The 16,380-nt window shown below is 38.0% G+C and overlaps 1 protein-coding gene across 10 annotated transcripts in view; it reads left to right on the top strand.

Annotated features, from left to right (window-relative positions):
- Nucleotides 1–16,380, top strand: part of LOC108630922 (rap1 GTPase-activating protein 1) — a 134,134-nt gene that overhangs the window by 11,381 nt on the left and 106,373 nt on the right. The window contains exons 1-2 of one of the 10 annotated variants that reach the window (XM_026818454.1): nucleotides 3,063–3,291; nucleotides 8,717–8,783. The exons of 1 other annotated variant lie outside the window; for it this stretch is intronic. In XM_026818454.1, the coding sequence (XP_026674255.1) occupies nucleotides 8,743–8,783 (41 nt within the window). In that variant the 5' untranslated portion in view covers nucleotides 3,063–3,291; nucleotides 8,717–8,742. Of the gene's footprint in view, nucleotides 1–3,062; nucleotides 5,303–7,433; nucleotides 8,784–16,380 lie in introns of those variants that run through there. 8 more of the 10 variants (XM_026818453.1, XM_018034514.2, XM_018034512.2 and 5 more) reach the window with 8 other exon arrangements.

The following is a 16,380-nucleotide window of genomic DNA, read 5'->3' as shown; positions in this document are numbered from 1 at the left end:
TTTTTATTTTTATTAATACTAAGAGAAATATAGACTAGTTGTCTGTGAATTCTTCATTGAATAGAAATTAATATTCGGATTATATAAATATATAATCAATTGTTCGAAACTATTTTTTTACCGATGTTAAAGTTAGAATAATATAAGAAAATATGGAGAGAAAGAATAAAACAGAAATGAGCAGATGAAAAAAGTACATCACTGAATACACATTGCCTATTACTAGGCGCAATTAGGAAGATTCTTATCCGTTACTCTGTATCAGAATTTGTTACTATTTCTCCTGTAAGCGTGATTCCTTAAGGATTTTTTAATAAAAATGGGTAAAAGATATTGAAATACTTTATATATTATTATATTAATAAATTAGATTATTATTGCTTCTAATATAAAAATTATTATTAAAATATTAATTGTATGACACGAGTGAATTGTATTCAGCCAGCGTGCACCAAAAAAATCAATGCGAACGGAATGTTTATGGGTTTATGATTATGGCTTTTGGGATGTTGAACGCGTGGTAGTCTGCATTTTTCTTCGAATTCGTCGGCGACGGGCCAGATGTCGACTCGTTTTAGTAATGAAATGGTTGCCAAAAAACTTTCATGGAATATAAGACAAATACATAAATTACATCCCTGCGCTTTTGCATATGCATTCTGCTATTAATACTTGAGAGTTCACACAATTTATTTGTTACACGACGTTCTCACAAAATATGTAGCTATTTTAGCGTCGCTAATAATAATTAGGAAATATTCACAAATTCCGTGCTTATAGGAGACCAGTTAGAAAAAGTCAAGTATAGAAATTGGTTAATGGATAAATTCCTAAACGGTGGACTAAAGCCGAGCGTAGAGTGTATAGAACGCGGTTCATCGCTCAGAGCGGACCACTTATATTCAATGAACGTTGACGTGGTTAGGTACAGAATCCGGTGTTAGTCGTGTGGGACCTGTGTTCACCATAAATATGCGATACCTCCGGTTCCCGTGCGCTCCCCTGGCTGTGCACACGCTACCGATCCCTCGGCTACGATTCGGTCTCACGAGCTTCCCCGGGAACGAAACCAGTGTTTAAATAGAAAAAAGAAGCGTAGAAAGATCGGCGGGCAGACGCATCAGGGATCGAAGGAGGAGAGAGGAACTGCCACTGGCGGTGAATTCGACGAGGACCAAAAACTTGAGGCTCGTGGTGCGTGTCCGCGGACGCGTGAAGGGTGAACAATTTCTCCAGATGCTGAACTCGCATCGCCGATGGCCACGAATGCCTTCGTTCTTGTTCACGCGAGAACCTCGTGAAAAATTTATCGAGTCAGATCCAGTTTCAATTTAATAATGCGATCTTCCTATTTCCGGACGCTAACAATGGCAATGTATATTTAAATGTGCAGTAAAATGCTCGATCAGCTGCACAGAAGTTTAAGAAATTTTTTTTTCATTTATTAGCATTTGGAATCTTATAATTTAAGAAATTTTTGATTGAAGTATTTATTAAGCATGTCAAGTGATTGAAATATTTGAATGATTCGTTCGTATGATATTTGAAAAATATGAGATCAGATCTGAATGCAGGAAGAATGGAAGTACATGTCGTTTCCGTGTAGTATACTTCAGAAACTGGACCTTTATTGGGAGAATGACGTCTTTCGCGTGTGAATCACGTACAATTGAACGGATTGCCTAAGTAGTTGATTACCGAGCGCGTACAGTCTCAATGTTGCACAAGTAGCTACGCGCTACTTTTCATGTGAAAAAAGCGTGTATGAAACCGTTCTCAGTAATTTTGTAGGTTGAGCTGCAACGTGTTTCTGATTAATATCAGTGTGAAAGAACCTCTCATTTCTATCGAGATTTTTCAAGTTTACATCAATTGTAATATTCATACAATCATGTAAAACATTCGCTTTATGTCTAATTGAACTTCTCCAAAGGTCAGGGGTCAAGAATGTTTCTTTTATTTTAGACAATAGCTTCGGATTAAAATAGGAGCGGAGTTTTGTATAGAATTTTTTTATTACACAGTACTTCACAGGCTTACGAGTTGTAAATAGAAAAATTGTGCCCGTGTCGTATTTCACGTTACTCTGATACTCACTGAAACATGAAAAGTGCCACTTTTATTTGCTAAAGAGGGCAAAAAGAAGAAACGGATGCAAACACTCGGCAGCTCTGAAAGTATTCTGTTGAATCAAGGTACATTTTCTGCTTACGTATACAAGTACCTATACATGTACCAATCCTTCCACCGGTCTTGTGAACCTTCTTTATACGCGGAACGAAAGTGAAAGTAAAGGCGGTTTGCGAGGGAGGATGACAAACGGAGGGTTGTTACCGGAAGTTGAGACTAACAGAAAAAATAATTACGCGTCACGTGCGGCGGGAGTCCTGATCACCGTTTCATAAAATATAAAACGAGACATTAAATCTACGAATCAAACGCGTTATTTCAATAATATACATTTTCTTGGAATATCACGTATCTTTTCCTCATATATTCAAGTAAAAACTGTTAGAAATTGCTTCCGCGTGAATTAAGGACGCGCGCAATCTATAATTTGCAATCATACGAAAATGTATAATTTAGAGCGAAAACTAGGAAAACAGATTTCATATACACACACATTTATGGTTTCAAATACATACATATTCCTTCGTATAATGGAGGAATTAGCAGCAACTTGATCATTTATAGAAATTCAATATTTCTATGCGTATTTATATTAGGTATGTACGAAATCGATAATATATTATACATTTTTTATGGCATGCCATTATTTGATGACAACAAGTGAGACTCTGTTTAAAGAAAGAGTATCAGACAAGTGTATTAGAAACGTCTTAATAGGGATTCATGAGCAAAACCGATGCACGTTTCACGCGATAGTTCTTTCTCTCTCTCGTAAAAGCGAGCCTGCGGTCGTCGGGCTGGAGGTGGTTGCGGAGGTGGAGGTGGTGTCCGTGTCCACGAAACATGAGGGGGAGCGAGAGAGCTACGTCGGAGATCGAGAGAAGGGAGTGACTGGCACTGGCGATGCATTGAGCAGGCCTCAGCCACTAAAACAGTCCTCCGGCACTTGGATCCGTTGTCAGGTCGAGTAGCGCGTGTCGATCGGTTTCCTCGATCCGATCCGTTCGCGTTTCACCTCTCGGAGAGGGTTATCGCGCGTGGGCCGCGCCGGAAACCGTAGATCGATATCGTCCCCGCGAGAAAGTTTCGCCGGGTTCTTGGGAACAGTTTCGAGAACGGCCGAGTTTACGGTAGAGAGAAACGCGGAGGAATGGGAAGCGAGTAAGTTTGATCCGCGGTGGATGGCGACGAATTTTCTTGGCGGGAAAGCCAAGCGCCGGTGTCTAGAGTTTGCCGATGCAAACGAGGGGATCGGGGGAATCGCGGCTGGCTCGCCAGCTGGCAAACAATGTTATCTGCCTGTTGCTCGCAATTGCCAGGGCGACGACTAATTAGCGTCGACCGATGTAGCGTACTAGGTTAATCTCCGGAGCAGAGACATCCGAACGGAGCTGGCTATCGCGCGTTGCATACGTCCGTGTGTACGCCGGGGAAAAAAAAATTGTGGTTCGCGCGAGCGTAACGAGTCACTTTACTCGTGGCAATTACCGCATCGCTAACGGTAATTGCTCTCGCCTCTGTCCGGCGTCTAATTTGCAAGGTGCTCGAGCAAGTTTCTCGCCTCCGACGCAGTCAGTCTTTTTATCGCTATTTACCGACGATTATCGGTCGCGGCTATCACTCGACAGAAAGTAAAAAGAAAAGTCGCGATTGCGGTGCGTCGTCAGATTTGATATCGAGAAACGTAGAAAGCGTACCGCGTGTCGGCGATGGTATACCGCCGTTTTTTTTACATCGTACTTCCGGCGTGACTCGAACGAAACGCGCATCCGATTAAACGAATAAGGAAAAGAGCAAGAAGTCAGAAGCGGAAGAACGGCGTGCAGACGGCGAGGTCGTTTAAGCCTCGCCGCACCGGCAGATCGCGAGCGAGCGTCATAGACGAACGTGAACACTGTTCTCGGGCGATCATGGTGGCACTCGGTTCCCGGTGAAAAAGGGAGCCGCGCGTATGAGTAAGAAAGTTCCTTCCGCGATCCCTCGGCGAAGAAACGTACATCGAGGGAATTAATCGATCGCGAACGATAACGGGACCCCGATACGTCTTGGGACTCGCGCGTAATCGCGGATACGTGATTTGGCGGAACGCGTAACGAGCTGCGTAAGTAAGTCGAACGGTGAACCTACCCTCTTCGCGGTAACGAGCATCCGAAGACTTCTTCTTCGTCTCGCGTCGGCAAAAACTGAGCTCGAGATAGCCGTTTCCTGTCATCGTGGGACGACGCTGACGAGAAAATGAATTCGGACCGGTGAACGGTAAATGAATTTCGAAAATCGCAGACAGCGCTTTTATATATATGTTCGCGTGGAGTGTATGGCGTTTTAATTGAATCCATGCCACGGTTGGGAGAACAACGACGGATGAAACGCACCGCGTTTTAATAAACAGTTGGAAAACGAGAGAGAACTCGCTACCGCGTTTCTCTTTATGAACGCGTGCTGAACGAAACTTAGCCTTCTTTCCACCGCCTTTTCATCCCGAAGAAAAGGGGAATTTAATTATTGTTTAAACTCAGACTGGCAAGTCGCCGCTGCGGCTATTTCTGTCGCCGGGCGCCGTCGTCGCGTCGTTCGTGCAATTAAACTGTATTCTTCCGCGGGAGCTTAATTTGAATGAACTCCGAGTATTCTTTCGAGCTTAAGCCCGTCCTGAAAGAAGGATCAACGGGATAGTGTTCGCCAGTTGAGCGAGTTTCGACCGAGGCTTTAAGACGGATCGCTGCTCGTATTCTGGCCTGGAGAATGGAAGAAAAATGAGGCCTGAATATATTGACATACATTAGTTCCGTCCGGTCGGAATCCAATTTGTCTTAAGTTTTTATGCATTATTAAATATCGACAACGTTGAGAAAACAGAGGATACAATTATCGTGGACATTTAAATTTCAAGATGCTGGCGAGATCGGATCCAGTCTCGAATTGTTCGAGCGAAATACAACAGCGAAACAAACTTTCGATATGATTCTGCTTCGTAACAGGATAAGAATTTTATCGGATTTCTGTCATATCTGCGAGAAGATTGCCAACGCATGATCCTCTCTTGAAGAACAGATAAGATACGTTGATTGAATTTAAACAGTGCGAATACAGGCGCTTTGTCGAGCAGTGTTACGAGTTTTAAGTGTACAAGCTGAGGAAACGTGTTTCTATATAAGAGATCGTCGAGTGAAGGGTAATTAGAGTGAAATGTTAACAACTAAATTTCAGTATCTGCAGTATGAAAGCTGGAACCGATGAATTTTCACACTCTCTAAGTATTTAATAGTATTTGATTTTACGTGTTTTCTCGTCTTTGACGCCACGTTATTATATCAAGGAAATTTTCATGATGTGATTAGGGACACACTTAAGAGAATTACGCTTCTTAATTAAAATTCAGGATCAGTAAAATAAAGTTATGACGTCTGAAACTAGCTTTCTTGGAATTATGGTCGCTAGAAAATTCTGCATGATTTTCCAACGAAGTTTGATTCATTTAATCTTTACATTTCATTCTCGTACTTAGCGTTTTCAAATTCTGCTAATGTGAAACTTTGATAAGTGCTACTGTCTTTTTGTCGGAAACGAACTGCACTGATTATTGCTTTGATATTCGATGTTTCGTAAAAAGTTTATTCTTATCTCTAGTTTTTTCTTAAATTGCTTTTTCAATTCGTGAAAACTTTCACTTCCACTTTCGAGATATTCATTTAATTGTCTATGTACTCGAATCTAATAACATATTTCTTCATTTTGTTTCATTATCAATTACTGTCTCTAATTAAAAATGATCTTAAGAACTATATAATTACTCTAAATTGTTGATAACAATAAATGAACGCAGTAATTATATCCGAGAGAAAAAAATTGGTCTCGAGCTTGAAAATTGCGCGCGCGTCAAAGATTCAGCGGATGTCCTTGCTGATAATAAGTGACGTGAAACCGAGCCGATGCAAGTCGAATGCAAGTGTCGGTAAATAAATAAATTCATGGCTCGTCAGCACCGAAATAATAATAATACACAATATATAAATTCGTCGCGCATTCGACGGTATCCTTTTTAATAGCTGATCGCGTCGCAGTCACTTTTCATTTCGCGTTTCATGCATCAACGTACCTGTCTGCCTTTCAGTGCATCGACGTATACCTGTTCAAGGCCCGGACGAGCTCAGTTTCAATATGTAATCAAGCCGCGCGCGGGAAATTTATATTCGCGCCGTGGGGCTCGCGGCCTCGGGACGCTGATAACGTAATTGAAACGTCCGAAAAATGAAGCCAGGCCGTATAAATCGCGAGCGCGCGTCGCCTTTTTGTCGCCCGTGATTCGTTCGTTAACCGATAAACACCAAGGTCGCCTTCAACATATACCGTTCTCCATTGAATGAGATACATAAATGTTCAATATAAATCCTTATAGCACAAAAGTATTTCGGTTATTTATTTGAAATCCAATTTACCGAGAGTTTCCAACAGAAATGTTTATTCGAACAGTAAATATACGAAGCAAATATAAAATGCGAAATAAGAATTGAAAAGTACAAATCATGGAATAAAATGTGATTTCAGAAAGTTTATTTTGACTGAAACAAATTTTATAAATCACACGTATGTGGAAAAATATATACATATGTAAGCTTGTATCAAAGGAAAAGATTGTGTAAAAATTCTTGCATATTAGATTGGTTTACAATATGAATTAGCAGACAGCATTGGCAGTTGTATGCGATTTGAACAATGGTGAAAATCTGAAGCGATCAGTCAGGTGTGCGTTGATTTTTCTGCAAACGGGGCGCGAAGATAAAGTAATTGAAATGCCTGGTGGCCTCTCGCGATTCTCGGAACCATTCCCGCATAAATCACGAGGCATCGCGTCTCGTCGCGTCGCATCGTTTAGCGTAGCATCCATCCAATCGACTCCTTTAAGTGGATCATTCGTTGAATGTAAATGTTACAATAGAAATCTCGGAGAGTCGTGGCTTTTCCTTTCTCTCCCGCTCCTCGGCCGCCGATAAATTCTGACCGTAACGCGTAAGCGCTTTTATCTACGCTTTAAAGTGAATTACAAGTTCTTCCTCGAAGATTTAAACGGGTTTTCTCCTGTCTATGAATGATGAGATATAGTGGTCGGAAAAAGTATCGACGTCGTTATGCTACCAATCGCACGGAAGCTTTTTTATTCAACTTTGCTACTTTAGTATAATTGTAATTTGTTCGTAATAAATTAATCATTATTTCATTGCAGATTAACCTTATAATGTATATTTGTTCGAATTTATTAATTGAAATTTATACTACTAGATGCAATTAATTAATTCAAATAATTAAACCATGTTTAGTTACTGAACGATTTGTAGTTTCAGTAGTGAGCTTATACTTCCAATTAAAATTACGTAATTCCATTGATATAATTAAACGGACAATGTTTATTCAATGAAATATTTGGTTTATCAGTAATGTGTTGTGAATTATGTTTACTGAAGAGCTACAAGGATGATCAGCTTATTCGTTTGAAGCACGTATTGAAAATAAATCATCTGCTTCGAGAGTTTTACTTGTTTTGAAATGATAACGCCGGCGGGAAATTTTGAGCGGTAATGCGAAACGTGAGCTTGGCCATAGCGTGGGTGCGGTAGCCCGGATGAATCTTGCATTCGACTGTTTCACCGTAAAGGACATCTGGAACTTCATCAAAGTTTCACGAATAGCCGTTGCGCCGTTCCAGCTTGAAAACCGAGGATACTCGCAAATGGTTAACCGGAAGCGAAACGCTCCCTGACCAACATTTCGTTTATACATTTCTTTTTCCGTTTTTTTATCGTTCGATAGAAGCCTCTGATTAAATTCTCGTGGGAATCTGTTTGAGAAACGTACCGAAAAAGAGTGAAAATTTTATAAAGCGCATTCGTGAGTGAGAATGATTACTGAATTTAGGAATCAGATTTCGTTCTTTGCCATTGTACTAAATTAATCAGAAACACCTGAAACACACGCCAGGAAACAGTGAGATTAGGTCCGTGTGTATGAAACGTCGTTTTATTATCTAGTTAACATTGGAATAATTTCGTGTCAACAAGATTTATAAAAAAACGCATTCCAATTCCAGTAGATGTCGTAATTCTCTTTATACATTATAGATATTATTTTCAATAATATTACAGGAAGACTAATTAAACCAACAAATTGTATTCTTCAGTTTATTATTTCTGGCAATGAATTTTTAATGCGACCTGAGAAAATGAAATTATCTATTCATTTAATAACACGTAAAAATGATTTATAAATCTTTCGACTATCGTTTGCCGCATTTTATGACGACGTTTTATGCACCAATCTAATAAAAGCAGCAAGGAAGATTTACGACGAACTGTAAGAAGGATCGATCTACTTAAAGGATTCTACCGTTCGATAACGCGATTGAGAGGTTGTGTGTATACGCGTGTCGGGCCGACAGTCACGTACTCGGTGCACGCGTTTTCGATTCGAGGCTTTGGGGACGTGGTACCGTTCGATTCTTCGCGTTAGACCACGCCGATATCGGCCGCGTTACTCTTCACACGAGGATTTCGCGACGATTTTCATCGCCGACGTTCCTACTTTTCACGTTCAGAGATTTCATGTGATTATTCTGTGGAGATGCTCAAAATACGGATGCTGGACTATATCGGGGACACGGGGTAAGTGTTAAATCTACTTCGTGTTTTGACTAATTGGTGATGGAACTAATAATAAGATTGTACGAATTGTTGTAAAAATATTTGAAAAGAAGACTGCGAATTTTTATGCAAAATCAAATACACGATTTATGTCTTGAAAATCATTTCTAAAAAGTGCAGTCTAGTTATAAGACATGCATACTAATTGATAATGATATATTAAATAGGAACATATATGAATCAGAAGGATTATGAAAAATATGTTAGAACTTATTTGATAAAGTCAGGAACGATGTGAGTTATTCTCTAAAGTGAAACTCCGCTGAAGACATTCGGTTTTTATCAAATAGATCTATTCCTAAAAAGGAAAGTTATGAACGAAAGATGATAGGAGAGAATGGGATTGTTCCACTTAAAAAAATCTCTGTAATTGTCCAAATACCGATGCATCTTGATTAAACAAATGAAAAGTTTCATTAAGGAGAGTAGATAGAGAACAAGTTTTAATTCTTGGAAGGCGAAATAAAAATGAGACACACTTTGTAGGAGTTTATTCATGTATCAAAGATACCAACAAGTTTCATACTTGAAAGCAGCTGTTTGCTCTTTGTCACGGTAGCATAAATATCTGCCCATCCCTAAATTCAGGACAAACAGCGCAAAAAATATTGTCAAGCAAATTCTTGAACTACATACTTTTCACAATCTCAGTGGCAGAGAAATTTTGTTCGTAGAACGTGGACTAAAAATAATCATGTTAAACGTTGCCTTCAACGTTGAATCTTAATGGATTAAAAGCGTACGATTTTGACGGTTTAATTCACGCGACAGCAAGTGCGTTTCACGGTGGCGATATGCTTTTAAGAACAGACCAGATATTTGCATCTGGAATGAAATTATAATTGAGCCGGGACGACGGGAGGGAGAGAGGGCGAGGGATTTCCATTTTCTGGCCTCGTGGCCGACCACTAGGAATACATCGCTCGGAATACTAATGAACGTAGCACGAGAACAAGACGAGCCGATATTCTTTTTCCACCTCGGATATAAGAACGGGCCACTCGACTCCGGCGGCTACTTAGATAAAATTTCAGAACGGAATTAGGACAGGTCGAGATTTCGTTTCGTGCCGAGGGCCTCCTCTCGCGTCTGATAAATTTACGACATTAAATTCGCGAGAAAATCACCGTTTGATAGAATTTTAACAGCCATCGACAGCATCTTCGACGAGGCTACATCATTTTTCTATTTTATGCACTGATCATTCCATACATATATTTTTAAAGGATAAAGTTTAATTTCTTAAATTAACACCACAAATGTTTTATTTTACATAAAACAGCGCAACTGTACATATAAAGCTTAGAAATAGTTTATGGTCTAGGAAATTGGTTATATTTGGCACGCACTCATGCACGATAATACATTGATACATTAAACAGAGTAATAAGATCGTTCATCTTTCCGGGCATATCATTTTCAAGGAATGTGGCTTGTGCTAAATTATATCTGAGATTTTCAATCCACTGAATTCAATTTCTTCGTACTTACATGCTGGAAGTGTGATGAAAAATGGAATATCGTACATTTCTTCTAAATGATCCTTGCTTAGTAGAAATCTCATCAAATAATCATTTCTATTTATATTTTATATAAAGTATGAGAATAAATTGAAGCACCTATACGTTTAGTTGCAGTTTGTATATTTACTATATTCATTATGTAAGATTTATTTTTCTTACTGTCTTTGATGTAATTTTAATACACAATCAAACCGTACGTTCATGTTGCAATTACGATTTCTGAAATTTGCATCATTCTCTTGTATCAACGATTCCACATTGATGAACTGATAAAAGGATGGGGAGGATAATGGAGAAAATTCGCTAAACGGCCGTAATCGCGGTCAGCTGTTCATTGAAACAGCCACCTACGTCGCGGGGCTTGAAATCAATTATTAGCCGGTTCCATTGAACTAATTCGGCCGCGCAATTTTCCAATCGAAGTTAATGGATCGGCTTTTCAGCGCGTGGCTCGCGCGAATACGTTTCTAATTTCCTGTTTATTCGCCGCGACCCGCGCCGTCAATTTCGTTCGTTCACGATGTACACCTCGGTTCATGAATTCTAAAAATTATCAGTACTTATTTCCTAAGAAAGATTACAGTAAACATAATCGAAACTGTGTACAAAAACTTGTATAATAAATTATGAATACTTGAGGTTTTGCAAAAGTTTTTGTCAATCAAAGTCAGGAGAAACGAATGCAAGATAATTACGCAAGAATTTCATTCATAATTATATATAAAGAAATTTGGTGAGCATTTCTTTTAATCTATTAGAATATTAAAAATTTGCATTCGCGATTTACGATGTCTTATTCAGTTATATTTTACATATCCTAAGACTCATGAACAGGGGTTTATGTATACGTGCATTGTACATGTACATAATATAACACGATGACGCGATGGTTTGTGGGTGCGAAATGATGTTGGCGAATTGATCTAACGAGGTCGATGCTGCTCGAACAGGAAGGCGGACGTTTCACCGTAGTGAAACTTTTTCTATGTGAAAGAACGAGAGCACCGGTTTAGAAACTTCGAAATTATTTGTTAAAAACATTTTTCAGTGAGATATTGTAATCGAAAAAATTCTTCAATACAATTTATTTATAATTCGAATGAATAAGAACGATCTGTTCATTGGTTTTATTAATAGGAACTCTGCATGAATTTACTATGCAAGCTGCAACGAATGAATTCTGTTTCATTTTTTATTTTCATTTATTTTATATTTTCTACAGGACGTTGTATATAAATTAGTATCCTAAGAGGTTTATAATGAGATTAATGAATAGTAAATTACTTCACTGATGTATCTTGTATATCGGGTGATTATGGGGGGAACTTGCAAATTCGATTGCGAATCTCGGGCACGGCTTGTTGTGTCATGTATGCGGTGGGCGGCCGCCCCTGCAGGAAGTTACGAGATGGGATAGAATGCGAGACCGCGAAATTCGTGGCTGTGATTTCTCCAGAAAGCAATTTAGTATGCTTTCGAAGAAGAGAGGTAATACAGTTAGTAACGCGGCCGTTCACTACTCCAAATTTTATGTCCATTCCGCATAATTATTCACCTCCTAAGTTAATGCTTGATTACTTTGGAAATACAAAACCTAATGGTAAGCTTCAGCTGTTCTTAGTATGGAATTTACTTTTTACGGACGTGACTCGTTTCCTCTTGTGAATTTTTCTTTTGTTTTTAACAAAATGACGTCTGTAGTGAATGGAAAAAAAAGAATAAATTGTTACGTATTTATATTTTAACTTTCAGAGTATTGAGCTCGTTAATAACTTTTGTAAAAGTTGCAACGCGATATTTTAAAAATCAGTGATTGTAAAAAATAATTGCTGCTGTAAAAGTTTGAATTGAAAAGCATGTTTCATTTGTGTTATTCCGAACCGTTCGATTTCCAATTAAGAACCAATTAGAGTTGTTAGCACGCGCAGCAGTTGGATCGTTCAATTGTTTTGATACGTAATCACATTGGTCTACGCTGCGTTACTGGATGCGTAGGTCGGTCTTTTACTATATTCGCTGTTGCGTATCGGGTGAGTCATTTTTGAAATATAATTAAACCGTGTCCGTGACTATTAATTCGCTCGTTACATATTCAGGCTGTCGCGGCATCGTGTCGTTCGTTACGTATTCAAACTGACGCACAGAGTTTCTCAAAGTAAAGGGAACAAATCTCTTTTCTTGCAAGTAATTCTGTGTTAATTAAAATAATTTAGTGAATATCTTGAGATCTATCGTCAGTCTAATGAACATATTCTTTTCTATCTGATTTGCATACGTAGTAGCATTGCAGAAACTCGAGTGATAAAAAATAATGTCACAAGAGAATTTCTTACTTAAAAACCAATATTTCTTCTCTTCATAGTTTACGCAGGAAATCAATAGTTCTCAAACAGTGAAAAGAAATTTATTTCCTTGTCCCAATTCTTTACGCTTTTCCTTTGATTACTCAAGACGATTCTAGAACCGCGAAGTTGTATATTTTTCATACCGAGTAATTCTTCGTACCGTTATACCCACATAGCAAAATCGGTTTTACATTTCATGCTGGTTAATATTTCTAAGTTCATACATGGTTGCAGTGAATTCTATCATAAGTACTGTAAACGTTACCGCTAAGTATCCGAATAATTACGGGTATAAATTATAAAAGCAGCGATACACGTGTAGATTGAATAAATATTTCGATTTTTATTCTTAAATGTCAGTAAACTTTAAATGTAAATAATTAATAAAAACAGTACATCTGTAAAAATGGAATACTGTTACATATATGTAATATACATTTAGATATTAACAATTATTCAGATGCAAATTGAGGAACAAATTAAAATTAGTTACTTATTTATATTATAACTACGTATTTTATATAATAGGGATGAATCTCGTTTTAACGTTCTTCAATTAAAATCTAACGAGCTACTGGCCATTTCTGCAATCAGGCAAAACTTTCGAATTAAATTAAACTTGGAGCACCGTTTAATAAACCACCGATGCAATCGGGTGAAAAGGTGAGCCTGACGAGTAATTTATACCGTGACGACCGGTCCGTTAATTTATCCAACAATTCCAAAGATGTTTCAGTTTTCGATCGAAGCTATTGTACAGACAGTCTTATTGTTTTATTTAAATATCTCACAGTTCTTGAATTCACAAACTTTATATTAATTTTCAGTCTCATTAAAAATTTCTATAAAATCATATCACTTGTTTTATTAATTATGGAGAAAGATCAACATTATTATAGTAAACGAAAATGTATAAAATATTGGAAGAAAGAACCTATTACAATATTTAAATTCCGTTTTTAATCTTACAAAATATTTTATTTTTCACATCGGAAAATACGCAAATAGTTACGTAATTGCGATGAATTGGTTTGTCAGTTATATAGCCATTTATTGTAGCGGAGGAGTAGACCAGTAATTGTCTGACGCGGTCTGCTCGATTCGATTTCAATTGAGTCAATCGACGCCAACGTTATTAATTTGAATGTATGTGTAACGTGAACTCTTGTTACGTGAAGGCCAGGCAATTTGTCGCCGATCCTTATGTTCCACTGGAATGTTAATTAGCGTGCTAAAACTCGGTGATTAATTATGTCGCAGAGGGGACTCGACGACAAGAAATGTTGGAAATGAAATGTTTAGCGTTTCGGGCTAGGATTTCTAATTCATCATCGCTTGCTGGATTAGTTGTCCGTACTTTAATAAGTCAGTATGCATTATCAATTTAAGGTATGGAGTTTCGCAAGGAACGTTACAAGTTACAAGGAATCATTAAATTTATTATAATAAATGAAGTCAATTAAATAACGGGTTAAATTAGTTACTTATTTATATTATAACTACGTATTTTATATAATAGGGATGAATCTCGTTTTAACGTTCTTCAATTAAAATCTAACGAGCTACTGGCCATTTCTGCAATCAGGCAAAACTTTCGAATTAAATTAAACTTGGAGCACCGTTTAATAAACCACCGATGCAATCGGGTGAAAAGGTGAGCCTGACGAGTAATTTATACCGTGACGACCGGTCCGTTAATTTATCCAACAATTCCAAAGATGTTTCAGTTTTCGATCGAAGCTATTGTACAGACAGTCTTATTGTTTTATTTAAATATCTCACAGTTCTTGAATTCACAAACTTTATATTAATTTTCAGTCTCATTAAAAATTTCTGTAAAACCATATCACTTGTTTTATTAATTATTGAGAAAGATCAACATTATTATAGTAAACGAAAATGTATAAAATATTGGTAGAAAAAACCTATTACAATATTTAAATTCCGTTTTTAATCCTACAAAATATTTTATTTTTCACATCGGAAAATACGCAAATAGTTACGTAATTGCGATGAATTGGTTTGTCAGTTATATAGCCATTTATTGTAGCGGAGGAGTAGACCAGTAATTGTCTGACGCGGTCTGCTCGATTCGATTTCAATTGAGTCAATCGACGCCAACGTTATTAATTTGAATGTATGTGTAACGTGAACTCTTGTTACGTGAAGGCCAGGCAATTTGTCGCCGATCCTTATGTTCCACTGGAATGTTAATTAGCGTGCTAAAACTCGGTGATTAATTATGTCGCAGAGGGGACTCGACGACAAGAAATGTTGGAAATGAAATGTTTAGCGTTTCGGGCTAGGATTTCTAATTCATCATCGCTTGCTGGATTAGTTGTCCGTACTTTAATAAGTCAGTATGCATTATCAATTTAAGGTATGGAGTTTCGCAAGGAACGTTACAAGTTACAAGGAATCATTAAATTTATTATAATAAATGAAGTCAATTAAATAACGGGTAATGCGAACGGATAATTGCATAAATATTTTCATTCAAAGATACACGCACGTGGCGTTAGAACGAGAGGAAAAATATTTAACGAACTCGGTAGGTACCGTAAATTAATTTCGCAGAAGATGAATTGAGGCAAAAACGAAGAGCTTGTTTTAAGACAGATTGCTACTGCAATTTTCTGTGAAAAATATGATACCTTTGATTATTTTGAATATTTTTAAAACGCCATAGCCCAGTGAGCTATGCCCCATTTCATTTTAAATAATATATTCAAATTTCATTCAATAAAAAATAATCTATTTTTTAATAAACACATACTGTACGTTTAAAGGAAGAAAACAGCCATTAAAGCTTCGAAATGCATAAGATTTATGTTATATTAGAGGAATACTGGAGGAGATTTATGCTAGGAATTTGGACACGCGGTCCGGTGGAATAATTTGAAAAATGAATAGCCAGCGAGAACGGTCGTTACTCTTTTACGCGTGTACTCGAAACCGGAGGAATCGCTTAATACGGAGCTGTCATAAGTTTGAGGGCACGTCTCGCGTGTCATTACGCGTGCACGGTGGATATTCGTGAGGTTTCCGGAGCGCGTTTTACGACGCAATTTCGAAGATCGTTCAACGGGCACGCTGAAATGAATTCCTCGCGGTGTACACCTTTTATCGTCCCTTGAAAATTGTCTCTCGCGTTAATTTCTGTTTATATGCGGTACCGCCGCCGCCGTCGCGTACGTCTACGTAGTTTACAATGTAAGTGATCTGTACGACCCGTTACTCGTTTAATCACGCGCGACCGTCCGCCTTTTGACGCGTAGATATTATTAAACCGAGGAGGAGCGGTGGCCGTACGCGAAATTTTATGCAACGCGCGTCGCGGCTCAATCAATCTTCAACGAGTACTTCGGGCTGATTGCTTGCTACTCGCGAAACGAAAATGTTAAATACAATATATTTGCATAATGAACGCTTACCGAGTGGATGCGTTACGGCGCGTTCAGGAAGCGTACCAATGCGAGATAGATTTCTCAGATTTGATAAGAAGATTCGATCTATAATTATCTCAGGGACTCTCATAAGAATTACTGCACTGCAAGTATACTTTTTTTTTTTCAAACAAATGGCATATAATTTATATCCATAACACGTTTAACACTAGATTGCCCAGGGAAGTCATTTTGACTGCTTTTGGGCAAATGTACAAATAATAATGCATAAATTATTTTTTCC

Source organism: Ceratina calcarata, unplaced genomic scaffold, assembly GCF_001652005.2.
Source record: "Ceratina calcarata isolate Rehan_Ccalc_2016 unplaced genomic scaffold, ASM165200v1 scaffold79.2, whole genome shotgun sequence".
Lineage (NCBI taxonomy): Eukaryota > Metazoa > Arthropoda > Insecta > Hymenoptera > Apidae > Ceratina > Ceratina calcarata.
The sequence above is the reverse complement of the archived record's forward strand: the minus strand, read 5'-3'. Positions and strand labels throughout refer to the sequence as shown.